The sequence below is a fragment of the Neovison vison genome, chromosome 4 (assembly GCF_020171115.1).
Source record: "Neovison vison isolate M4711 chromosome 4, ASM_NN_V1, whole genome shotgun sequence".
Lineage (NCBI taxonomy): Eukaryota > Metazoa > Chordata > Mammalia > Carnivora > Mustelidae > Neogale > Neogale vison.
In genome coordinates, this window is record NC_058094.1 from 179,204,024 (window position 1) to 179,231,706 (window position 27,683).

The following is a 27,683-nucleotide window of genomic DNA, read 5'->3' on the forward strand; positions in this document are numbered from 1 at the left end:
ATTAAAATAATTTTGACAGTTTCTCCTTACTTTTTTAATGCGTCTACTAGGAAATTTTAAATTACATATGTGGCTCACATAATATTTGTATGGAATTGCGCTACCCAGGTGGACCAGAACAGACCTTGCCATACGGCACCCTAAAGAATTCCTCCTCTTGGCACCTACCTAAGCTTCCTCCCTGGGCTGCTGCCTCTGACGGGACTGTAAGCCCCAGAAAGCCAGGTTCCCTATTCTTCTTTGTATCTATCCCTGGTACACCTGGTAGAGGCCGCTGAGGAGTTCATCACTAAAAATTTTTAAATCAAGGTGAAATTCACATAACATACCACCAACCATTTTATTTTTTTTTAATATTTTTAAGATTTTATTTATTTATTTGACAGATCACACGTCGGCAGAGAGGCAGGCAGAGAGAAAGGAAGGGAAGCAGGTCCCTGCTGAGCAGAGAGCCCCATGTGGGGCTTGATTCCAGGACCCTGGGATCATGACCTTAGCCGAAGGCAGAGGCTTTAACCCACTGAGCCACCCAGGCGCCCCTCACCAACCATTTTAGAGTAAACAACTGAGAGGAATTTAATACATTCACGATGTTGTGCCACCACAGCCTCTGTCTGGTTCCCCGCCATTTTCATCATGCCCCAGTCAAATCCCGTACCCACTGAGGAGTTTTCCCCCCATTCTCTCCTGCCAGCAGCCCCTGGCAACCAGAAGTCTGCTCTCTCTGGAGGTGCCTCTTTGGGACATTTAGTATAAATGATGTATTACGCAATACGTGACCCTCTATGTCCGCTTTCTTTGACTTCACAGAATGCTTGCGAGGAAGATCCACACTGTAGCAGGCATCAAAAGTCTTTCTTTCCTTTTTTTTTTTTTTTTTAAATATTTTCTCTATTCACATTATTCCTTCCTCCTTGGAATGTGCCATCCCCATGCTGGACTCATCCAGCTTAACTCAGCAGTTAAGACTAAGTCAGCTCATACTTTCTCAAGAGGCTTCGCCTCGTCTCTCCTCGTCTCTGAACCCCTTTAGCTCTGTCTACGTAATTTAGGTTAAATGCCACACATCGGTGATAGTTAAGATTGGTTCTAAAATAATCCAGCAGATAACAGTGTGGGGAGGAGGATGAATGAAACAAGCTTGGTCAGATATTGATGATCATTGAAGCAAGTGATGGGTACATGGAGGTTGATTCTATTTTTGATTGATTTCTATTCAATACATGGTTGGTTTCTATTCTATACATGGAGGTATCATTCTATTTTTGTGGATGTTTAAAAGTTTCCAGGTTAAAAAACTTCAAATAGCATCTCATGCTATTATTCATTTGAGGTTAATGTCTTACCCTCCCAGTGAGATCCTTTGAGGTCACAGATTGTCATTCATGCCTTGGTAGGTAACGGCTACCCCGGAAAAGTGGACACCACCCTTGTTTGTTGAATTAAATTCTATCTGAGGTGTTTAAAATTTTCATTGAGAAGAAACTGAATTTAGGGAAGATACAAAATGTTGTTCTATCTTTGGCTTTGTGACCTTTCTTCTAAAGTCAAAATTCCTTTTGGTTTCTGTTCTAGCTTCTTCTTTCTGGACCTAGAATTGATCTCCAATGAATAAGCAGAATGCACTTACTCCAGTATTCTAAACCATTTCTAGATAATCCCTAATTATCATAAAACTGGAAGCTAGGTTTCCATTCGGAATTCTGTTTTGGCCCTTCCTTCCTTTCATCCTTCATAAACCCACACTGTTCCTCCCTTCTTTGTCCCACTATTCTGTGGGCACCAAAGGGGCATACTTATCTTTGCTTCTGTGTTCACAACAAACTTTCATGTCTTATGTTCCTGTCACACCACAAAGAGAGACTAGGACTTCGATAGTGTGATGACCCATATGTTTCTACACCTACTGCTCTTTTTAATTTCAAACAGAGCCAATATCCATAAGAAGAGTCATGTTACAAATTATTTGCATGGGAGGCCTGTGTGGCTCAATCTGACTCTTGATTTCAGCTCAGGTCATGATCTTGGGGTCATGAGATCAAGTCCTGAATCAGGCTCTGCGCTGGGCGTGGAGTCTGCTTGAGATTCTCTCTCTCCCTCTGCTCCTCTATCCCCCCTCTCTCTCTCTGAAAAAAATGAATGTTTGCAGCCAGCACTCAAAAAGAAACCCCTTCATGGGGCACCTGGGTGGCTCAGTGGGTTAAGCCTCTGCCTTCGGCTTAGGTCATGATCCCAGGGTCCTGGGATCGAGCTCCGCATGGGGCTCTCTGCTCTGTGGGGAGCCTGCTTCCTCCTCTCTCTCTCTCTCTCTCTCTCTCTGCCTGCCTCTCTGCCTACTTGTGATCTCTGTCTGTCAAATAAATAAAATCTTAAAAAAAAAAAAAGAAGAAGAAGAAGAAGAAAGCTCCTTTGACAAAATCTAGTGTCCAGTTTCTTCAGGTAGAAAATCAGGCTAAAAAATACAACAGCCACTGATACTTTGTGATTTCAGAAGTGATCAGAAAAGACTGACCTTGGTGATTCATTTTCTCTTCCTTCCTTGAAAGGCTAGGAAAAATATTTTGGTGGAAGAATAATTTTAAAACTTAATAAACCTGGAAGCAAGGGAGTTTAATTACTTATTCATGTGGAGAGCACCCAGACAGGAGAGACTAAAGAAGCAGACAAAAACAGAAGTCTCCGAGTCCTTTGTTAATGCTTAAATCTGAAAACCGTGACTCTGATTATAACATGTTAAAAACCCCACATTAGGACAAGGCAGTCACATGGGCTTTCTCTATCTCTGAACGGATTCCTTTATCTTTAGTTTCTTCTTGCTTTTCTGGTCTGCCAAATATCAAAGCCTTTGTTTCAACAAGTCTTATAATACGCTTCTTCATAAACAGAATTTTTGTTAAGTCATCTGCTGTTTAACCATGATAAAGCAGAATCTCGGCTCCTAAAGATGTTTACATCCTAATCCCTGGAATTTGTGAATAGGTTCTATGGCAAGGGGGGGTGGTAGGATTAAGATTGCAGCGGGAATAAGGTTGCTAATCAACTGACTTTAAGACAAGGCAATTAAACTGGATAACCCAGGTGAACTCAGTGTAATCCTAAACTTCTTTATAAGTGAGAGCGAAAGGAAGGAGAATCAGGGTCAGAATCATTTCCTGGGAAAAAAGACTAGACGACTCTTGCTGGCTTTAATGATGGACGCCAAGTTACCAGCCAGCCAGGAAATACGGAGGGGCCTCTGGAAGCCTGAAAACGTAAGAAAACAGATTCTTCTAGACCTTCCCTACTGCAGCTTTGATTTGGGCCCAGTGAGACGCATTCCGGGATCTTGACTTCCAGAAGGTAAGGTAATAGATCTGTTTTAAGCTCCCAACTTCCTGCAATTTGTTATGGTGGCAATCCGACAGTTGTTTCTAAGATTTGGGGAAAAGAGGACCTGGGTTTTTATATTTTTGCTTAAAAACACCAGTTTGAACTGGGAAATTTCTACAGTTAAAAGTGGTGACTCCCAGGGTACCTGGGTGGCTTAGTGGGTCAAGCATCTGCATTTGACTCTGGTCATTGATCTCATGATCTAGGGGGTCCTGGGATTAAGTCCCGCTTCAGGCTCCCTGCTCAGTGGGGAGCCTGCTTCCCCCCATCTCTGCCTGACACTCTGCCTACTTGTGCTCTCTGTCAAATAAATAAATGTTTTTAAAAAAAGTTAAACATGTTGTTAAAAAAACACAACGATGTAGATTATTCACATTACATAAAATAAATACTTCCATTGTTCATTTATTCATCCATATTTGAAAATAGTTTTATTCTTGTGCTGTTTGTTCTCTTCATGCATGCTTCAAAGTAAGAGGAGCTTTAAAGAGCTGCACGTGGCCCTGGGCAGGGAGCTGCCCACACCTGCTTGGCCGACGGCAGTTTCACAGACTTTCTTCCTATGCCTTGTTAGCACCGCCAAAACCTAAATTAATGCTTCCAACCTATCTCCCCCGCCCCCCATTAGGACTTCCATGTATACTGAAGATGGTCGTGTGGAAAGATCCCAGGCTGTCTAGTGTTCATGTTGCCACATTTTCTGCACATTGTATAACCAGAAATGATTTGTTCTAGGCAAGCTTGGTTTTTCATCTAATGCCTGCTTTCTGTGACACGAAATAAACATGCACGATGTTTTAGGCAGTCGGCCCTGGGAGGTACAACACAGAAATACTTGCAGAGCAGTGACAGGAAATCAGGCAGGTCATTCCAGAAGCTCAACGGAACTGCTTGGGTGTCTTAAATGGGCCCATAAGGACATTTCTTAGCAACCGGTGGCCTGAGCATGTGTTTCAAGCACCCTCTGGCACCACATATGCTATTACTCCTCTTTAACCCCCAATTTCAAGTGATCGAAGCTGTAACTCCATGACCACCATCACCCCCCCCGCCCCAGTTGTGTCTCCTCCAGGGAGAAGGGAACGTACGAGCCTTAGTTAGCTCTGGGAAGAGCTGGCCCTCTAAATGAGCAGGGTGAATGGATCAGTAAAGGAACTGCAGCAAGTTGAGTCGATGAGGTTGGAGTTTGAAATATTATTTGGTGAAGGATATGAAAATGGGTCCATAGGAAAGGAGTCCCTCTAACTGGAAATGTGGAATCATAACACAAACAGTGTACTGGTAAAAAGAGAAAACGGAGGCTAAGAGTGAGTGAGTCAGAAGCACATGAGTTTTTAAGAGCTTGAACTTGGGAGACCAGATCAGGCAAGACTGCTTAATACCATCACATGATCTGCCCCGAGGCACCCTGTATTTAATTAAAACACGGAGCAGGGCAGGGAGAGGCCAGAGGAGCCGCTGCCGTTCTTAGCGGATGGAGCCCAGGGAGTTAAAAGTTAAACCTTGATTGCCTTGGTCTTTGAGAATTCAGCATGGCATGTCTCCACTGTTTCCTGGGGTTTCTGCTTCTGGCTGCAAGACTGCCGCTTGATGCTGCCAGGCGTGAGTACACGAGTGTGTTTTAACCCGTTCTCTGCGGAAGTGGTGGGTTGTCTGAGGTGTCGCTGTCCATGCCAGAAGGTGGGCTTCATGAAGGTTCTCAGATTTCGTGCTTGAAACCTTTGGGAACATTCACCCTACAGCAGAATGCTCGTTCTTGGCTTCAGGCGCTGGGAAAGCAACAACCATGCCGGCCCCTCTCTCTCGGGGGGGAATTTTTTTTTTTTTTTTTTAAAGATTATATATATTTGACAGATCACAAGTAGGCAGAGCAGCAGGTTGAGAGAGGGGGAAGCAGGCTCCCTGCTGAACAGATAGCCCGATGCAGGGCTCGATCCCAGGACCCTGAGATCATCACCGGATCAGAGGCTTAATCCACTGAGCCACCCAGGTGCCCCTCTGGGGGGCTTCCCCCCGCTCCATTGCAGTTGCCACCTTGTCTCTCTGATCATCACCGGATCAGAGGCTTAATCCACTGAGCCACCCAGGTGCCCCTCTGGGGGGCTTCCCCCTGCTCCATTGCAGTTGCCCCTTGTCTCTCACCAGACAAGGGGAGGGTGAGGAACAGTCTTTCTGGCCTGAAACAAAGCAGTGCCACCCACTAAACTTCGTCTAGTTTCTATCCAGTAGTGTAGAGGGCTCAAATGAAACAGGGCCCCGAATCTAGAACCAAGTTCACAGATCATCCCCGCCTGGAAGCTGTGCCTAGGCCTGTTGGGACCTTTTTCACTGACCTCCAGGAGTTTGCTGCGACTCGGGGGAGGTTACTGAGAGAAGAGCCAAGGCCCCGAGGCTCTGTTCTAGTCTCACATTTGAGGTTGGGGGCTCTCTAACAACCGATGCCCAGACTGATGAAAGCAGACCCTTGGGGAGGTCAGGTTGGAGCCTCCTTGTTTCAAAAGCTCCTCTTGTGGGTCACCTGGGTGGTTTAGTGGGTTAAACATCCAACTCTTTTTTTAAAATTTATTTACTTATTTGAGAGAGAGAGCATGAAGGGGCGTGGTGAGAGGGAGAGCAGGCCTGCAAGTGTTGACGGAGCAGTTCACAAGCAACCTGGCCGTCACCCCTTTGCTGGGGTGAGATTCTAGAATGGAGAGAGAAAAGCCACATCGGTGCCGGCTGTGACTCCATTCCCTTCACGTCTAACTCCCCCTCCCCCACACCTTTTTTGCTTTTAAAACCTGCTTACTCTTGGGAGTCTTTTGTTCTATTTTTTTAGCTTAACTTTTTGAGGTCATTGTAGATTCACATGCAACTTAAGAAAAAATGCAAAGCGATTCCCCTCTATACCTTACCCAGTTTCTCCCAATGGTAACCTCTTAAACAACTATTGCACAAACATCATAGCCAGGATATTGACACTGTTACAGTCAGAATACCAAACCGTTCCATCACGACAAGGGTCCCTCAAACCCTTTGTAGCCAAACTAACTTCCCCTTCCCACCACACCCCCCTGCCCTGGCAACCACTGATCCATTCTCCTGTTTTCATAATTTTATAATTTTGTTACTTCAGAAATGTTATCCATAAAATTATTACAATATGTAATTTAGGGGCATTGGCTTTTTTTATGCAACATAATTTATTGAAGTGTTGCATGTCTGAATAGTTCTTTATTGCTGGGTAGATTCCACAGTATGTATATACCACGGTTTGTTTAAACATTCACCCATTTTGAGACCTCTGGATTGTTCCAGTTTGCACTACTATGAATAAAGTTGCTACAAACATTCGTGTAGAGGTTTTTGGGTGACCATACGTTTTCATTTCTTGGGGACAAATGCCCAAGAGTACAATGTTTTGGTTGCATGTTTAATTTTTCAGGAAACCGTCAAACTGTTTTCCGGGATGGCTGTACCGTGTTTTGTTCCCACCAGCAGTGTACGAGCAATCCAGTGTCTTCACACATTCTTCCCTACTTTTGATGTATCCCTGTTATTTTTTTATTTTTATTTTTTAGTCATTCTGATAGGTGTAAAGTGATACCCCACGTGGTTTTAATGTGCATTTCTCTACTGGTTAATGAAACTGGACATCATCTCATGTGTCTCTTTGCCATCTGTGTATCCTCTTCAGTGTAATGCTTATTCAGGTCTTTTATCCATTTTTTTAATTGGATTTTTTAAATGAGATTTGAAAATTCTTTATATATTCTAGATAGCAGTCCTTTACTGGAAATGTGGTTTGCAAATATTCTGTCCCAGTTTGTAATTTGCCTTTTCATCTTCACATGCTGTTTCACAAAACAAATGTTTTTCATCTTAATGAGGTCTAATTTATCATTTTTTTCCTTTTATGGATCGTGTCTTTGGTGTCAAGTCAAAGAATTCTTGCCTAGCCTAGAGCCTGAAAATTTCTCCTATGCTTTCTATTTTCTGATGGCACCATTTATTGAAAAGGCTATCTTTTGAAATTCCATTGGGTTGTTCTTGCATCTCTGTCAAAAATCAGTAAGGCCTATTTGTGTGGGTCCATTTCGACATTCTCCATTCTGTTCCCTGGATCCATGTATCTATTCCTTGTCCCTCTTTTAAGTTGATGTTTTTCCTTGACTTTCCTTGACTTCTGATATCTATAATCAGAGGAGAAACCCGTGTTTTGATTGTTCCTGGAACCACTCACTTTCTCTCAGGATCTGTGGAAGAGGAAGACTCTTCAGAACAGTGGGAAAAAATTAGTCCTGGGAATTCAAAGATGTGATTCTTCATTTCCACTCCATTAAAAGTGACCCCGAGTGAATTCTCTCACTTCTCTAGGCCTGAATTTCTTCATCTGTAAAATGAAGTGATTTGAACTGTTTTTTCCAAATTAATTATTCTACCACTCCATGACTCAATTCGAATGAATATCCAGTTAAAAACATCGATTGATAAACCTACATTTCCTACCCTCACTTAGTATCTGTTTCTGAATAAAAATAATCTTAGAGAATCATAAGACATTTAGTTTTTGTCTTACTTGATTTTTGTCTGATTTGGAGGCCCAGAGAAAACATGATCTGAGGTCAACACAGACTGTTTAGCAACAAAATCAAGAAACCAAGTCTTGTAACATTCACCCAGAGTAAGACATCTACATTGTTCAATATTCATTTCAATATTCTTTCCCATTCCATCTGTTTCCCTTATAAGAAGGAAACAACAGGCTTTTGCTTCCTTCTACCAAAAAGGATAAATAGGAGATAGAGGTTGGTGGTATCCATTCAAAATGGCTTCTCTGAGCACCTGCCAAATACCACACCTTGTGACAGTCCTCCTCCAGTATTCAGGAGACGACACAAGGCCACATGAGAGGACAGTTTATCATAATGTACGGTTAGAGATTAACTGTGGGTTCTAGACAATTGACTTCTTGGCTGTAACAATACTCAAATACGTTGAGGAAGACTCTTTTTACCTTAACCAGTCCAGAGGCAGGAAAAGCTAGAGCAAGAACTCGACAACACTGAGAACTCATTCTTCTCTTCCATCCACTCTGACCTCCTCAGTGTGTTGGCTTGCCTCTTCAGATTTGGGCCCTCATGGTTAAGTATGGCTGTCCCAGCTCTGAGCTTCACGTCACTACATTACTGTCCCCAAAATCACTTCTGATGTGAACAAAATGGAGTTTGTTATATATGTGTGTGTGTGTGTGTGTATGTGTGTGTATATGGATAGACAGATGATAGAGAGGAAAACTTCACAGAAGCCCGCAGAAAACTTCCTTTCAGTTCTGACTGGCCAGGTTCTAATCAGCTGCTTCTGCCCATACTGTAAGGAAATCTAGGAAACTCAGCTGTTGGAATTTTGAGCGGTTATAGTAGAAGCTCTGCGACAAGGGTAAAAAAGAGTAGGAGCGCAGCCTGGAAATGGCTGTTAGGTAGGCAGCCAGCCAGTCTGTACAGTCCTCGGAGAGAGGAGAGACCATGTGACCACTGGAGTTGTCAGGCAAAGTAAAAAGACATCAACTTGAGATTAGAAAGAATTTCAGAAGAACTAGAATTTTATAAACCCTGGAGAACCACACAAAACAAAAAGATACAGCTAATAAGCCAGAAGTGGAGCCAATATAGACTCCAGAAATAACCCCAAAAAGTACAGGAAAAGAAGAAAAAGGAATAAAGAACAAATGGGACAGATAGAAAAATAATATGGTAGACTTAAATCCCCCGGTATTAATAAATACAGTAAGTATAAATTACCTAAACACTCTGAATGAAAGGTAGAGATTGTTAGACTACATTAAAAAAACCAATATACTGGCTATAAGAAACCCACTTCAAATATAAAAATGTATATCCATTAAAAATAAGATAGAAAAAGATGTACCTGTTAACCACTAAACATTACTATCAAAGTATCCCTAAGAACAAGGACTATTAATAAAGATAAAAGTCAATTCCTAATGGCAAGAGGATCAATTCATGAAGAAGACTTGGCAATTCCAGAGTTTCAAAATACATTAACTGACAGAACTGTAAGAAGAAATTGGCAAATTGGCAAATCCATAATTATAATTGAAGATTTCAACATTCCTCTCTCAGTAATTGAAATAGCAAATAGAAAATCAGCAGGAACATAGACGCCTCAAAACATTACCAACCAGCTCTTAACATAATAGTTTAAAAAGCACTGTAACTTACATAGTACATATGGGACATTCACCAATTCAGAACATATACTGGGCCGTAAAAAAGTTAGATTGTTCAACAGTGGGCTCTCCAATACTGGTTTGCATCTCTTGGAAACCTGGAGGCATTCCAGAGCCTGACATTCTTTTAGCCAAGAGAACAGGTAAGAATGGGAAAAGATGCCAAAACTGATCTGAATATCATTGGCACCAGTATTTTCCTAATTCTAGCATATCAGATTCAAATAATCAGAGAATATGTATTGAGAAATTAAATAACAGCTCAGAAATACCAACTTTCAGAAATTTTCCTTGACTCATTTAATTTTTTAAAATATTTATTTACGGGATGCCTGGGTGGCTCAGTCAATAAAAGCGTCTGCCTTCGGCTCAAGTCATGATCCTGGGGTCCTGGGATCAAGTCCAGTGTCAGGCTCCCTGCTCCTTGGGGAGTTGCTTCTCGCTCTGCCTCTGCCTGCTATTCCCCCGGCTTGTGCTTGGGTGCTCTCTCTCTCTCTCTCTCTCTGTCAAATAAGTAAATTATTTTTTTTAAAAAGATTTATTTTAGAGAAAGCAAGCATGGGGGAGGGGGAGGCTAAGGAAAAGGGAGAGACAGTCTTAGGCAGACTGCACTGAGCGCAGAGCCAAGATGGGGCTCCATCTCATGACTCGAGATTAGGATCTGAGCAGAAGCCAAGTGTCAGATGCTTAACCCCCTGTGCCACCCAGGTGCCCCTCCTTGACTATTTAAAGTATATAAAGAGGGCGCCTGGGTGGCTCAGTGTGTTAAGCCTCTGCCTTCGGCTCAGGTTGTGATCTCAGAGTCCTGGGATTGAGCCCCACATCAGGTGCTCTGCTCTGCAGGGAGCCTGCTTCCCTCTCTCTGCCTGCCTCTCTGCCTACTTGGTGATGTCTGTCTGTCAAATAAATAAAATCTTTTTTAAAAAAGTACATAAAGAGTGTCTGAATAGTAGTATTTAAACTATTTTCAGGAGACATTCAAATAAAAACCTATTTGTTTGACTTACTGGAAATATTAAGTAGGATTTTCCAAACTTATGAAATGAGAAGTTGCTTTGACTACTTAGGTACTGTTAAGTACTAAATGAGGAAAGGAGTAAGCAAAATTATTTGCTTTTCAAATACTGATCTAGGATTTCATGACGTGCTGAGCAATGAAAGAACTTCTGGTTATACGAGGGAGCACAGCCAACTAACTGGTTGGTCATCAGATGAGAATGAATGGAATGAAAAACTCTACCCAGTATGGAAGAAGGAAGACCCAAGGTGGAAAAACTCCTGGAGAGGTAAATCAATATTCAAGATAAACAACTGTCATTCCTATTTGACTTAGTCTCTTACATTGTAGACTTGTAGATCACATAGCTTAAGTTGTTTGAAGATCACATGGCTTACGTTGCTTCTATGTTACGTTACGTTTCCAGGTACTCTAGTTACCAAGTGGGAGGTACCTGGATTTGGCAATCTTTTTTTATCTCAACATTGTCACTTTCTAAGTCACACACACTCAACGTTAATCCACTTAGAAATTGACAAGTTCGTAGTTCTTGGAAGATTTTGGATAGCAGACAGATTTCGCCCTGAACCTCTTTACATAATATGGGAATGGTCCTCTTCAGAAGACCTGAGACACTCAAGCAGTTTTGACCATATGAGAAGTGTGGTTTGTCAGAAAGTGAGTCTCTTCCCATTTGCGTAAAAGAGTGAGTCCTTTAGTCATCGGTTCTGAGTCTAAAAAATACAAACCTTTAAAACTTGTTTCTTCGATCCAGTTGAGCAGATTCTTTTTTATCTTAAGTAAATGTTCTATGATCAAAGACTTCTTTAATTGGTCTAACCTCCTTTTCCCCCCTTGTAGAATGTACTCTGAAAGCAAAAGTTAGGAATCCAGAAAATAATTTATTGCTAAGAGGCGTAAGGATGGGAGGGCTGTCAGTAGAGCATGTGACTCTTGATCTCTGGATCATGAGTTCAAGCCCCACGCTGGGCATAGTGTTCACTTTAAAAAAAAAAAAAAGAGAGAGAGAGAGACATTGGGATGCTCTGGTCCTTATTGGTGGATTCAACTCTACTTGATTTGTCAACGAAAGGAAAAAGATGCTTGATCACTAAACTGCACTTTTCTATGTGCTAGGAGGCCACGTGCAGGCGATTCTGACCAGTGATTCACCAGCACTTGTGGGCTCAACCATCACGTTTGTGGTAGACCTGGTGTTCCCCAGATGCCAGAAGGAAGATGTCAATGGCAACATAGTTTATGAGAATAACTGCAGAAATGGTAAGGAATGTTACCCATGCCACAGGAATAGGCTAGTTTTCCTAACTACTGGAGACCCATCTCCTAAACCTAAACACTCACAGGTGCTTTGCTGTCACCCCATGTCACCCCCTCCTCAAGTTGGATGACAGGGACATGTTGCTCCATCCAGTTCCTGTATCAACATTAGCCAAACCCACTTGAGCAAACTGGTGGCTTTCTGCCACTTGGAACCTTCTTCAAGAGGGACATCATCATGCTCGGCTTTTTCTTAGGGTCTAGTTGATTATCCAGAGAATACCTTGTTGATTCTCGGATTTTGGTTTGGTTACTTGAAATTCTTCTGGATACTCGACGAATAGCTGATCTGTCAAACATTTGCTGATCAGACTGATTTCTGCTTACAATTATTGCTTAACCCAGTGTTTTTGTGGCTGGTGCAAATGCTAAGTTGTGTATGTTGTAGTTTCGCTTTGCCCTTAAGGCAGGTAAGCTCTTTGTACATGTTAAAGAGCACAAAGTAACACAGATGCTTCCAAGGAAATTGTCTCAAGAACTGCACATTCCCCAAAACTCGGAGCTAATAACTGAGATTCTTCAATCAGTGACAAGACTGTTAAATACACTTACGATCTGATTTTATGACTTAGAACTTCTATTAAACTGTCTGCATTCATTCCTTATTAATTTATCATTGTTCTATTAGGAAAACATTAGATCCTATATAAAAAGGGTTTGATATTTTTTAAGTGTCAAGTGTCTAAAATTTGTAGTAATTTTTCTCTTTCTAAAAATGCTAATTCTTGGGACGCCTGGGTGGCGCAGTTGGTTAAACGACTGCCTCCGGCTCAGGGCGTGATCCTGGAGTCCCGGGATCGAGTCCCACATCGGGCTCCCAGCTCCATGGGGAGTCTGCTTCTCCCTCTGACCTTCTCCTCGCTCATGCTCTCTCTCACTGTCTCTCTCTCTCAAATAAATAAAATAAAAAAATCTTAAAATAAAAATAAAAATAAAAATGCTAATTCTTATGAATGTTTAAAATGGCATTTTAGCCCTTTGAGCATTTTTATATGAAGGAATCCCTGTGTCTAAGGAAAATTTTTATGTAATACCTGTCACCACAAAAAGGAACCAGGGACCTTTGAGTTAAATACTGACTGCAGGTCTAGGGCAGGGAAAGTAGCAGGTGAGTCTGGCATATTTTAGTGTGCCCAAGTAAGTAAATACTCACGGACTAACAGAAACGCATCAGAAGGACACAGAAGCCAGCTTGCAGGGACTCCTCCTGGCTATTTGGGACAATTTAAGAATAAAAAATAAAAATGGCTCTAATATATTGATAAATAAAAAGATTCTTCAAAAATGTCAATGACATAAAAAAACCAAGAGGGTGAGGGAACTGGTCTAGATGAAAAGATACTGGTCATGACTTGTTTACAGTGAAATAAGTTGGGGTGCCTGGCTGGCTCGGTCAGGAAAGCGTGCAGCTCTCAATCTTGGGGTTGTGAGTTCGAGCCCCACATTGGGTGTAGAGAATACTTAAAAAGAAATTGTCATACATACAAAAAAGTTGAAATCAGGGTACACGGAGTCTACCAAAACTCCTACCTAGACTCAACAATTTTAACATTTTGCCATATTTACTTCTATCTGTCTTTTTTTCCAAATCGTTTGAAGAGACAAAATAGTCAAATACAGTATGTGACCCTTGATCAGACTATAGGAAGAGTGGTAATGATACTGTGGTTATGTAGGTTAATGTCCTTATTTTTAGGAGTGTGCCAAATCTCCAGGAGTTGAGAGTTGTTTGATGCTAAATGACTCAGGGTTTAAAAAAAAAAAACAACTACAGATAGCAGTATCAACATAAAAAAGATAAAGCATCCCTCATTTTGGTTTGAGTACAGTTGTGTGAGGTCCAGTATTAAAAATAAATATATTCTAGTATTTCTAGATTGGCTCTTCCTGAATAATTGCTTTATATGAAATTTTACTGAAATACAGCCTATAGGCAGAAAACAGGTCATAAATACACACCACTAGATGAATTCTCAAAATTAGGGTTTTCGCTGTCCAACTATGTTTATATTTATGAAAATATGAAAAGGTGTTTAATTCAGTGATGAGCATTCTGATCCCAGATGACAAGCCTGGCTTGCTTGTTTCTCTGTTTAGATACTGATCCATCTCCTGACCTGTACGTTTACAACTGGACCGAGGAAAGCGGTTGGGGAAATGACCACAGCCAAGACCATCACCACGTGTTCCCTGATGGAAAGCCTTTCCCTCACCACCCTGGATGGAGGAGATGCAGTTTTGTCTACGTCTTTCACACACTTGGTTGGACTTTTTACAAAACCCCCTTAGCTGCTTCTTTACCTGCCCTTCAAATTTCAACATTTTTTCCCACTTTTCTTATTCTATAAACAAGAATGCTAACACTTAAGAGTTTAACAACAGTTACTCTGTGGACTTTCCTTAGCTGGGGTGGAGTATGAGGGATAAAAATGAAAATCTTGTTTAGCTTTGGCAAATCTTCAGAACACCAAAGAATTAGAAGAAGGGGAAAAACAATAATTCATTTTTCTTTCTTAAAAGAGAACTATTCAGTTTCTTTCTGTCTAAAACAGTAATACAAAAAATAGGAATATTTGTTCGAATGGCACACGGATGGGCATTTGATTATTTTTAAATTTTTTATTATCAATAGATTTTTTAAGAAAGAAACTTACGCTCTTTATAGGAAATTTGGAAAATGCAGGAAGAGTACAGATGAAAGATAAATCACCTGTAATTGACACCAGAGATTATCACTGTTAACACAATGGTATTTTTTTTTTGCTAGTATTCCTTGATTAAGACTAGAATGTATACCCGATCTTGTTATCATGAGTACTTGATCATATCATTAAAATTCCTTATGTACACTATTTTAATGACTGCATAATATTCCACTGTGTAGAAATAACATAATCTAACCCCTGTTCTTTGACAAAGCTTACCCTCTTTTTTTTTTTAACCACAAATGGTATCCACTCTTGTTTTATTATTGGTGAAGTGATTATTTTTAGGAGGAGCAAATTTAGGTTATAATTAGCAAAGCTGCTAAGTTTTTAAATATGTCACCAGGTGCCATCTGGCTCTGACAGTTTGAAAACTGCCACCAACCATGCAGCCTCCAAACTTCTAAATGTTTTGTCCTTTTTCATGAATTAGAGAAAGTTTCTTTGTCCAGTTAACTCATTTATAAATCAGAACAACACATTAGCAATATCCATCAGCTTAACAAAGTACAAAATATATATCAAATATTATGCCCATCTCGTTAAATAGGGGTTGAAGGCTAACCTTGTTTCAGTACTTTCATGGCCCAGTCAACTCCCCAGATGTCACGATTTTTTTGACCAGACCATCTGCAGGGAGTCATGTATGCTCACTAGCGCTCCGGTCTCTCGTTACCCTCTTTTTAGTTAAGATATCTATTAAACCAGTTTTTTTAGTTAAGATATCTATTAAAACCAGTTCTTAGCCCAGAAATTGCTTTTTTTCTAACAAGACTGTTTTGAATTTCCTTATCTGAAGTTAACTGATACTGTCCTTCAACTAACACTTGCTTCTGTGGTCTCCCCATGCCAGGACGAACATTGTCCTCATGTGTAACTAGCCCCCTCTTTCTAGACACCTCTTTCCCCTACAACCTGCAAAAGAACTGCCTCTGCGGCTCCAGGTAAAGGGGATTCCAAATCACATATGCCTGAGATTAGTGTATTTTTCTGATCTCTTTGATCATGTGTTAAACATGGTCTTTAAACACCCCCACAAGCAATCCGTCTCAGCATCCGTATTGTTCAGTCACACATCTGTGTTGGGTGCCTCAATAGCATTAGAAAAATCCTTGGGCGCTGAGGGATAGCAATCATTTTTACTCACTAGCTGGTGGCAATCAGATTCAGGTTAGGGCCGGAGAAAGAGAAAGAGTGAGTCAAGAATGTCCTAGAAATGTGTTTATAGAACCACTACATTACTTTTTATGTCTACCATACCCTACCTCTTTTTTCACCATTTATTTTGTTTTATTATATACAAATTCTATTAGAAAATGGAGGATTCTAGTTCCCTAAAAAAGAAAGAAACTGCTTGATACAGCTGAAATGGTAATGTTGCTACAACAATATTGGATAAATTTTTTTAGCTCCCTTAGACACCTCACTATTGCATTGAATGGGTATTCTCCGGGAAACACATGTATTTCAAGTGCCAGACATCTTACTTACAAACATTTTTTATTTGTAAACTAAGAACTAAACAGCATTTTCCCACTAAACTTCTCTTTCCATTTTAACCAACTATATACAAATTATATTTATGGAACAGTGGGTTTATGTTATAAGGTTTTATATAAAATGAGCACCATCTCCCTTTCTGAAGCAGCCAGGACCTACATCCTCATCCTGTTTTTCCTTTTCCAAGAGCGTTCTCTAAGTGGCAGTCATTAGTCATAAAGAAACAACAACTTCCTATAATGATCATGTAATGTGGCCAATAACTAAAAATTTCCATCCTCTTAAAGGTCAGTATTTGCAGAAGTTAGGACGGGGTTCAGCAAGAGTTTCTATAAACACAGCCAATGTGACACTTGGCCCCCAACTCATGGAAGTAATTGTTTATAGAAGACACCACCACGTATATGTCCCCATCGCAAAAGTGAAAGACGTGTACGTGGTAACAGGTGAGTGAGTGGTCTGAACTTGAAGTTAACTGGTAGTGAGGCATTTCATTCTGGTGATGTTAGTGGATTAAGTAAGAGTTAGAGCTAAGTGTTCTGGGCTGGGTTACAATCTGTATGGGTTCCTTCCCTCGCTTATATATTTAAATATATTTTACTCCATCTGTGTTTCCAGAATAACTTGCAAAAACCCTAGCAAACTTGCATAGGAAGAGGGGAAATAATGCTAAATTATCTCTAGTTTTAGTTTTAGTTTCTATTGTTTTTTTTTTAAGATTTTATTTATTTATTTGACAGAGAGAGAGCTAGTGAGAGAGGGAACACAAGCAGGGGAGTAGGAGGAAAGAAGCAGGCTTCCCGCTGAGCAGGGAGCCTGAAGCAGGGCTGGATCCCAGGACCCCGGGATCATGACCTGAGCCGAAGGCAAATGTTTTAACAACTGAGCCACCCAGGCACCCTTCATTTTACTTTTAATTTTTGAACCTAAAAGCATTATCGAAGTCATCTATTTAAAATCCAGCAATTGTGTGTTCTTTCTATTTTGGGGTGTATCTTTTAGATCACGTTCCTGTATTTGTGACTATGTACCAGAAGAATGATCGCAATTTATCTGATGAAACCTTCCTCAGGGACATCCCCATTATGTTCAGTGTCCTGATTCACGACCCTAGTCACTTCCTCAATGAGTCGGCCATCAACTACAAGTGGAACTTCGGGGATAATACTGGTCTGTTTGTTTCCAACAACCCAACTTTGAATCACACATATGTGCTCAATGGAACCTTCAGCCTTAACCTCACTGTGCAAGCTGCAGTGCCTGGACCTTGTCCTTCACCTTCACCCAAACCTCCAAAACCCACCTCTCCTTTATGTAAGTGTTTTCCAGGTGATCTTTGAGGGGGGTTCCTTAACAGCTATTAAAAAAAAAAATCTAATAATACAGGTTACATAATTAGATCCCTAGCTTAAAGAATCATGTGCTGAGTATGCTGTGATTCAATTCTGTACATGTCATTCTTGAGCCACTTTATCACCATTTTAAGCTGTTAGAAAATGGAAGAAAGGAGAGTATGTTTAAATTCCACTTTGCAAGTAGAATTTCATGACTTAAGTGCCATTCTTTGACCTTTCTAATTTGTACTGGTCCTTGTTATGTGTACAAATGCTTTCCCTGTCTGGCCCATCACATTTCTTTTTTTTAAGATTTGATTTATTTATTTGGGAGGGAGAGAGCACAAGCAGGGGAGCAGCAGGCAGAGGGAGAATCAGGCTCCCTGCTGAGCAAAGAGCTCGATGCGGAACTCGATCCCAGGACCCTGGGATCTTGACTTGAGCGGAAAGCAGATGCTTGACTGACTGAGCCACCCAGGTGTCCCCCATCACGTCTCTGATTTTCTCCCATTTTTTCTCATTATGAGAATACATCTCGCCCTTCATAAACATTCAGGCCATCCCCACTGTCTTTCTTCCTCCTCCCACATTTCTCCCTACTTCCGTTCTCCCCTCTTCCCTGCCCACATCCATCTAGTGTCCCATCAAAGCACAGCTGTACTTGGAAGTGGTTTCCAGGTGGCCCAAGAAAGAATATACCTTGAGAGTAAAGACTCCAGACATTAAGATTGTTCTGGATATAAGGCATAATAAATTAAATCCCATTCTCTACTAATAGTATATGTACTATATAGTATATGAGGCCATTTAAAAAGTTCCTAAGAGTCTACTTTGAAAAGTGTTAGCTTCCACCTAATGCTCCCTCCCACCGCACTGTGCCATGAGTACTCAGCACCCGAGTTTGAAGGGGATGGTAATATACTGCCATCCTCCCACTGGTCACAAGAGGGCGCCATCACCAAACCCAGAGTAAATCATCCAACCTGATGTCCAGACTTGCTGCACTTGTTTTTACCAAAACCTATTATAAATAATAAATTGTTGTAACAGTGTGTTATTAATAAAAGGAGATCTCATTAAATCTGGAATATCTAATCAAGACACTAAGTTATTACTGATGTTGATTCATTATTTTTCGAAATGTTTTAAATTACAAAATTAATGCATGTTCCTTAATAAAAATTCTAACAATAGAGAAGCCTAGAATAAAAGTGAAAATCCCTACTCACATTCTCCTCCCAAGAGTTAAACCTTAGTAACCAGCTGGAAGCGTTTCTTTTCCGATCTATTTCTACGCCTTTACAAACATATTTTTTTTTTTTTTATTTGAGAGAGAGAGACAGTGAGAGAGAGCACAAGGGAGGAGAAGGTCAGAGAGCGAAGCAGACTCCCCATGGAGCTGGGAGCCTGATGTGGGACTCGATCCGGGACTCCAGGATCACGCCCTGAGCCGGGGGCAGTCGTCCAACCAACTGCGCCACCCAGGCGTCCCTACAAACATATTTTATAAAGATACATAGGTGTTGTTTTGCTTTTTAAGGAAATGGGCTCATGCTATCCATATGGTTCTATAATTTGTTTTTCTTCACTTAACAAATATCATGGACATCTTTCCCTTGTCAGTACATAAAATTTAACTCACATTATTAAATGGCTACATAGTATTTTATAGTATGTATAAACTTAGTATATAAGTAATATTGTATGTATAAATGTATAATTTATTTAACCATTCTCTTATTGATGGTTGATTAAATTAATCCTAATTCCAGTTACAAATATAACTGCACTGAACAACTTAATCATATAGCTTCATTCTGATAAGAGAGAGGGGGTAGCAGGCTCCCCATTGAGCAGAGAGCCCAATGTGGGGCTCAATCCCAGGACCCTGAGATCATGACCTGAGCCAAAGGCAGAGGCTTAACCCACTGAGCCACCCAGGTGCCCCAACTGTAGGAGAATTTCTTTTTCTATAAGTATCCATGGTATTCTTTACAAATAAGGAGACCAGGTGTAAAATTCAAAATAAATAGTAGATTCCTGTAATATCTAGAACTGTCTAAAAATTCTAAATGGTAAAGGTTAATGTTAGTTTATTTAACATTAGTCTATTTTATTTTTTAAAAAATTTTTATTTGAGAGAGTGTGAGAGAGAGAGAGAGAGAGCACAAGCAGATGAGGGGCTTGACCCTAGGACTCCAGGGATTATTACCTGAGCCAAAGGCAGACCGTCTGAGCCACCCAGATGTCCCAACATACGATTTTATCTGTCACACCCTGCTTGATTTTGTCATGCTGTTGTAATTTTGTCATGATTGTTGTATCATACATTTTAATATGGCTTCTACCTTTCATTTGATTCCCATGTTTAAGAAGATACAGGATTGTGTTCACTTACATAATTTAACAATTATAACTCCTGCTAGTTCTCACATCTCTGTGAATCATTCATATTCACTTCAAATTTCTGCAATAATTTAATAGTTCAGAACTCTTGATGTTTTTCTAAAGGGCAGGTAGATGTTTAGACTGTCGGTTATCAAGTACCTGTTTAGATTTGGGGTTATTATCTATTATGTAAATCTTTTACATTCTCAGCAACTCATCTAAAATCTTATTAATCCAACTTTCCAGCATCAGCGGGTGACCGCCCCCCAGAGCTGAGGGCGACTCCTGTGGAAACCTGCCATATTAACAGATACGGTTACTTCAAAGCCACCATCACGATTGTAGGTAAGAGCAGCAGGGGCAGGATGTTGGGATCTACCCTGGGCCACCTTCTCACTCTCTTGACTCTGGAGGGGTGGGAGCAGGGGCCCTCGCTCTCTGTTCAAGGTGATGCCACATGGGCACAAAGCCAAGATGTCACCAGTTTCTAGATTCCGACTGGCCTACGCCAGCCTTCCTTAGACATTCTGGTGGAAACGAGCCCAGTGTGAGGACCACCTACTAATGAGTCTGCTCCAGCCCTTCATCCCTTACCCCACGCATTCCAGAAATCTGAAGGAACTTGCCTTTGAAGAAAGGCCAGTAGCAAGTTCCCACAACTGCCACTTCCTTCCTCTCTCTGATTTCACAAAGCCTCCCGCCTAGTGTGTAAGGAACAGGGATGAGCGGAGCTACCACAGATGGCTGTGTATTGTGGGCACTGCCCTCAGGCCCCCCACAGAGAAGACAGGTGGGGGCCGAAGCCCAGCCGAGGCACCCCAGTTCTGGAGATAGGGGTAAATCCCCGACTCTGCACCCCAGGGCTGAGGGAAGCCGGCTGGGCCGGAGCCTGAGGCCTGTGTCTTCCCTGGGGGTTAACTTTCTCTGAAATTCCTGCCCGGAAGGAGTGCAGCCTTCTAACACATTCACAGGCTCCAGAAACCAAGGGCCAGGTTGGAATGAGGAGCAGTTTGGTTTCACTTTGAATGTGCTGCATAGACACGTATCCACACTGTGGGGTAGACTCCCAGAGCAGTGCAAGAAGGCCGTGTCTCTGTTTATGAAGGAATAATTCGGTCTGGTTTTTGCTGTACTTTGATGTGTTTTTCTGGGTGGGTGTTTTGTTAGATGGAATCCTGGAGGTCAACATCATCCAGATGACAGACGTTGTGACGCCTGTGCCACAGCCTGACAAGTCGCTGATGGATTTTGTTGTGACCTGTCAAGGGATGTGAGTACCTCTCAGTCAGAGGATCAGGCCAAGGCCTGAGCAGAGGCCGTCACACCAGCTCCCCTTCAAAGCTGATCTAGAGTCCCAGCTCATCAATCAGCCACAACCAGGAAGGGCCCCGGGAGGGGCTCAGAAGCCCTCAGTTTTGCTAGATTGGGCAATGCTCATTACCTTTAAATTGCTGATGAAATTGAAGAGTAATTATTAATTGAACACTTACTATGTTCTTAACATTTTACATCGGTTCTCCTATTGAATCCTTAACCCAATCCGGAGTCTCCTCATTTTACAGATGGGTCCACTGAGGCACACGGTGATTACAGAACTTGCCCCATAGATGGTGGGTACCCACAGAGCATGAGCATGGTTCACAGGCTGTGGTCTGTCTCAGAGCCCAGATCCTAGTGGTGGGAAGCCAGTGTGGAATGACCATGTCCTAGCATGAATTAATAGGAGTGCCCAATAATCCTGTATCTCTAAACTTTACAAAGCTTTTTCTTTTTTTTTTTTTAAGGTTTATATTTTAGTCTTTTTAAAAAGATTTTATTTATTTGAGAGAGAGACCATGAGCCTGAGAGAGCAAGCACAAGGCAGGCAGAGGGAGAGGGAGGAGCTGACTCCCCGCCCAGCAGGGAGCTCAGTGCAATCCCAGGACTCTGGGATCATAAACTGAGCCAAGGCAGACACTTACCAGCTGAGCCACCCAGCGCAGCGCCCTACAAAGCTTTTTCTAATGCATTATATAATTTGACCTCCTATGGTTTGGTTAGAACTATATCATAGACTACTAGAAGTTAATAGACTAAATATAAGTTAATAAATATAACACTAATTAACTGAGTAAGCTAAAGCATTCAGAAATATATGTGTAATGGATAAATTAAGTAATTAACATGTATGTATGTAAATGAATAAATTAATGAAGGGAATGAGATGGTATGAAAATGTGGCCTTATTTGATAAAAAGGGATAGCTAAGAAGCTCTCCATCTTAGGGAGAGGTGAGGGGTGACGATGACATAAAATTGTGGAAAAGCTGATGGAGGAACGAGGCAGCTGAGAAGAGCAGGTGTCCTCTGTGCACCCCCTGCCTCACCAGATCAAGCGTCTCAGCCAGGTCTCTCCATCCGGAGGTCCACCCACAAGGGAAACAGAGCTGATGACAGTAATGCGCGGCCGCGTCGCCTCGTGGTCGTCCAGCCTCACTTATTCACGTGCCAGCTCCACCCCTAACGGCTCACGTTAGTCTCCCCGCTGTCTCCCCCTCGCCCAGCTGGTTTGTCGCCTGCTACCCTAGGCTTATTTTACTTTCCTCATCTTCCGGTGAGAGGGATAAGCAAGGCCATGTCACACATCTACCCCTTTGTGTCTTGCACGTAGTAAATCCTGACTCAACCGCCACGGTTGCTGTCACTGTTTGACCTCTGTGGGGACCCAGGTGGGCCACCTCTAGCATTTAATAGTATCCTTGCCCGACACCTCAGCAGACCACACCTGCAGGCATTCTAGGGAGGAATGACTTGGCTTCACACAGTTTCCAACAGCCCCTTGCCTTTGGAAAGGGGGCGGTCATAATTTCTTCCTCCTCCACCCCCAGAGCCACATCGTACTGAGGATACAGGGGAAATAGTAGCTCATACCCAGGCTTGTTTAGGAGTAAATTATATGTGACAGTTTGACATCAAATGGTTTGATATTCTTACATCGTATGCAAGAATCAAAAAATAAGGATCCAAATTAATTCTAGTGGAATTCAAATAGAATTCTAGTCAATTTTATGGACAGGTAATGATTATGATTGTTCCTTTTAAACTAATATTATATCTCCCTCTCCTGGTGCCGTCTGTCCCCTCAGCATGCCCACGGAGGTCTGTACCATAGTTTCTGACCCTACCTGCCAGATCACCTACAACACGGTCTGTGACCCTGTAGATGTGGACACAGATGACACTTGCTTGCTGACTGTGAGAAGAGCCTTCAGTGGGTCAGGGACATACTGTATGAACCTGACCCTCAGTGATAATACGAGTCTGGCGCTCACGAGCACCCTTGTCTCTGTCTCTGCAAGAGGTAAGTGTTGTTTTGTGGTTGTACAAACATTTCATATCACAGGTACCGTGTGTCCTATGCTAAAGCCCTTCAAGGCTTCACTATCAGTGTTTAATTTTATTTCATTGCAAAAATCACTGAACTGTCGTTAATGTGGATTTGACAACTGGCATGAAAGTCCCACAGCAAATCTACTTAGGGAAGGGATGAAAGAGAGAGACCCAGTGAAATGACCAAAGATAAGTCTTTTGATGAAAAAAATCAGCTGTGATCATGGACCAGGAATAATGGGATATGATCACTGCGTGCTCGAAGAGATTTATATGTCAAGGGAAAAGTATGAAGCCAAACATCAAAAAATAACAGTGTTCTCCAATTAAATTATAAAATGGGGAGACTGGTACCCTATTGTCCTAAGAATCCACCTAGGCAAAGACATGAAGCCAAGAAAAGAAATGAGAAAGCAGGTGGACTGCTGGCTCCTTTCCTACTTGCCATGTGTCCTCTCTTTCCCTTCTCAGAGTCTACCAGGCATTATCCTGAAACAGTAACAAACCAGCTTGCCTAGTCAGTGTTCACGAGAAAATCTACTCTTTCCCCTGCTGGTGCTTGGGGAGGGGGAATGCTGGCAAAGTGGACTAAGGAACGTCACTGAGAAATTGTCATTTACTGGTGGCTTCCAATTTTCCCAGTCACCAAATTAGGACTCCACCTGGTGACCCTCGCTAAATTTCACTCACAGGTGACTTTGTTGTAAGACACTGTTTTAGGAGAAACGCTTTGGGCTGAAATGGGAACGAGATTAAATTGTGCACATATGACAACACTTAACTGCTGCTGCTTGATTTGAGTATTGTCCCGTACGCCCTCTTGACTAACTCACAGCTCATTTGGATTTGGAGCCTGTCTCATAAGGAAAAATGTACTGAAACAGAGATTTACTCATTAACTGCATAAAAGGCAGCTTTAGCCTCATTGAAAGAAAAGCTTAAGTAACCATACATAGAGTTATGTGTATGAGGGCTTATAGTTGGTGAGATCTAAGGCACTGATTTAAAAATAAAACCAGGAGACAAAGGTGTCCTGCTTCCGCCAAGGCTGCTTGTGCTGGGACCCCCGGTGGGGAGCTGGGAGCGTGGGGAGGAAGGAGGAAGGAGGCATGTTGGAGCGCTGGGACCCAGTGGGCGTGAGCAAGTGCTGGTCTTCAAGCTGTCACCTCCAGAAGCTGCTGGGGTTACTTTTGGGCAGCTGTGGGGAGTTCTTAGAACAGCCTTTCAGGAAAAAAAAAAAAAAAAAAAAAAAAAAGAACAGCCTTTCAGGGTCATACCCTATTCTACGAAGCCTCCTAGGAGCTGACAAACCACTGCTCTCTTACCAGATTAGACGTTTAGATATTGCCTTTCCTTTCCTTCTTCTTAGAGTGAGTGAGAACTTTAGGTGACCTGAGCCATTTTCAAAATCCAAATAAAAGAAGCTCCGAAAGAGAGTTTTCAATCCAGGGGGGATTGTAACTTGATGGCTTGGGCTTCAAAATCAGAATTTCAGAAACAGATCTTTGATCAAAAGCAAACCAAGAGACTTTTAGGAGGAATGACTTTTACTCATTGATTCCATGAACGTTCATGAAGCACCTGCAATTCTTTAAACAAATATTCATTGAGCATCTACTCCGTGCCCAGCAGAGCTGTAGGCCTGAGATACACAGTTCCAGACAGAGTGGGGAACAAGAGGAAGAAGACTTTTGTGAGCCCTGCTTCTGTGGGCTGAAAGAGATCACACATAAGATGACATTGTGAAGAATGTCCCGGCATGTCCTCTCATGCTTATGGGGGAGAGAGGGGACAGAGGTTGGCTCTCCAGATTGGGGAGGGCAGTGACAGTCCTGCCTACCCAGCAGCATCTGCTTGTGAAAAGCATCCTCTGAACTGAAGCCTGACTTTCAGGAATGAGCAGTCCATTTAGACGGTTGTAGACCACGGGTAGGGCTTGAGCTTTATTCTGTATATAAGGAGCCTCCGGCAGGCTTGAAGCATACTCTGATAGATGCCTTTAAAGATCATTTGAATTACTAAGGGAAGCGAAGATCACGAGAAGGTGAGAGTGGAAGCAGGTAGACAAGATGTCCTTTTGTGGGGGTGCGGGGGCGGGGGAGGCTGGTGGCTGGAACTGCACAGTGGTGGAAGGAATGGAGAAAGAAAGATCAACTCCAGTTCCTCTTCGACAGTAGGGACAAGACGAGTTAATTTGCTGGTTTCTGGGAATACAGAGAAGACACAATCCCACAGTCTGGGAGAAGGAAAGAAGCATGTGTATAAAGCAGTAATTGCCACACAGTGTGATCGAGGCAGAGGAGGAGAGGCAAGTAGAGGAGTGACATAGGCAGGTGTCCTGACCCAGAACCCTCAGCCCTCGTGAATGTCTGGAAGTCACCCCACAGGGGTGAACGCTTGAAATGAGCCCAGGGGAAGGACGTTCCTGGCAGAGGGCATGGGGATTTGAAAGAGCAGGGGAAGCGTAGGCCACTCCAGGATTTTTAGCACAGCTGGAAGGTAGGTAGTGGGAGATGCGGTCAGAGGAGTGGTGGGGAGGGTCATGGAGCCCTTCACCATGTGGGTGCTGCGGGGTCAGCTGAGACCTGAGCAGGTGTCTCCAGGACATGACATCTCTCTTCTGAGCCCTTAACACAGTGTTCCAGACATGCTAACTCATTCTCTAAATGGAAGATAAGCTGACCCAAAGACTATGTATTATTTAATGGAAAAGATTACTGAAAACCCGGAGGGAGCCATATATCTTCCGATAGCTCCCTTCCTCATTTATTTAATTGCATTACAAGTAGCCTGTCCCTTAGGCAGAGGATGTCACTAATACTGTCTTGCTTCTGTTTTAAGACCCAGCTTCCCCTTCAAGAATAGCAAATGGTGCCCTGGTCTCCGTGGGCTGCTTAGCCATATTTGTCACTGTGATCACCCTTTTGGTATACAAGTAAGTTGCTACTTTTAACCCTTTAAATTGCTATAGTATATTGTCAAAAATAAGTTGCATATTTCTGCATAAATGGGCCATTTTCCCTCTTTTGCTTTTAAACAGTTTGGGTAGGGGAGAAAAATCTTCTAGTGAATGATGAACACCAAACTAGACTATTAATTTTGCTGTGTGGTTTTTGTTTTTGGTTTTTTTTTTTAGTCCTAAAAATGCTACTAGATACCAGTACCTTTACAAAATTGTGTCAGTTTATTTACCATATAATCACAAATTAGAATAGGCAAGTACATTTCTTCCATGAAGAAGGGAAAAAACTATACTTTCGTAAGACATCAATGTCTTAGAAGCTGTGGATTGGGTTAAATGGAATAACCCTCTTGTATTTGGCATGTAAGAGATTATAGAAAGTAACATAGTCCAGGTGGAGATCTTTTGTTAATCTGTCTAACACGTTGTTTTCAGAAAACACAAGGAGTACAAACTGGTAGGCCGCAGTGCTAGGATCGTGCTCAAAGGCCAGGGCCTGAATGCCCTCCTCAACCATGCAAAGGCCATATTCCGCCTTGGGAACCAGGAAAGAGATCCTTTGCTCAAGCATCAACCAGGAACTGTTTAAATCTTCAGCTTTATTTGTGATCAACAGCTCACTCTTCAGGGCCATTTATGTGAGCTGTGCCAGAGTTGATGGCTATTAACTTCTATTCCTAAAGATTACTGTTAAAATATATACTGTGGTTTAGGGAGGTCCAAAGGGTTTTTTATATAGGCTAAATGATATCTCAGAAGTGGGGAGGAATTACACCGTGCGTGGCCTCAGCCTCATTATTGAACTGATAAAACCAGTTAGCAGAGCTTTCTTTCATTATGATTTATGTTTCACTTATAACGTCTTGGGTGGTCAGTGGGATAGACACACTGTATCCGAAGAGTAAGGGGAGAAGGTACTATTCATTAGAGTTTGGCCTCTGTTCACTGTAAGGGGAGGCCAGATGCTTTCTGGCTCTCCCGTGTTCTGAGCTAACTGTATGCTACTTCAGGTGAACACGTTTGAGCTCCTAGCAAAACAGTAACAGGCCAGACATTTAGTGTGATGTGCATGCTTCTTATGCTAAAAAAAATATGTATCGACTAGTCTAATACATGGGTGTGAATATTTTCATGACAACCTACCCTGCCCAGATGTGTAAAGGAATGCTACTCATTTCTTTATTCCGTGGACCTTCATTGGCTACTTTCTCTGTATCAGGCATGCTAGGGACCCAGCCCTACACTCAGGGTGCTGACAGTCTTGTATATATATCTCAATTTCTGTACACTTGGGGGCATGTGTTTGAAATTATATGTTAGATTTTTTTGAAGAAGGAGACCCCCTGCTTTTCCTACTGGTTTCTCTATTTAAATGATACAGGGACTTGATCAGTTAAAGCCTCCATTTGTCATTAAAACTCTCTACCAGATGTCAGACAGGACATGCTTTTTTTTCCTCCTTCCTGAAAAATAAAGTATGAAAAGAGATAAGA

At 42.0% G+C, this 27,683-nt stretch overlaps 1 protein-coding gene across 1 annotated transcript; it reads left to right on the top strand.

Annotated features, from left to right (window-relative positions):
- Positions 1 to 4,780: 4,780 nt before the first annotated feature.
- Positions 4,781 to 27,683, top strand: GPNMB (glycoprotein nmb). Its single transcript, XM_044246214.1, has 11 exons — positions 4,781 to 4,971; positions 10,732 to 10,884; positions 11,733 to 11,876; positions 14,031 to 14,195; positions 16,426 to 16,584; positions 17,141 to 17,452; positions 20,107 to 20,205; positions 21,028 to 21,130; positions 22,985 to 23,199; positions 26,070 to 26,163; positions 26,626 to 27,683. The coding sequence occupies exons 1-11, from the start codon at positions 4,902 to 4,904 to the stop codon at positions 26,777 to 26,779; spliced, it is 1,668 nt and encodes a 555-aa protein (XP_044102149.1). The 5' UTR covers positions 4,781 to 4,901; the 3' UTR covers positions 26,780 to 27,683.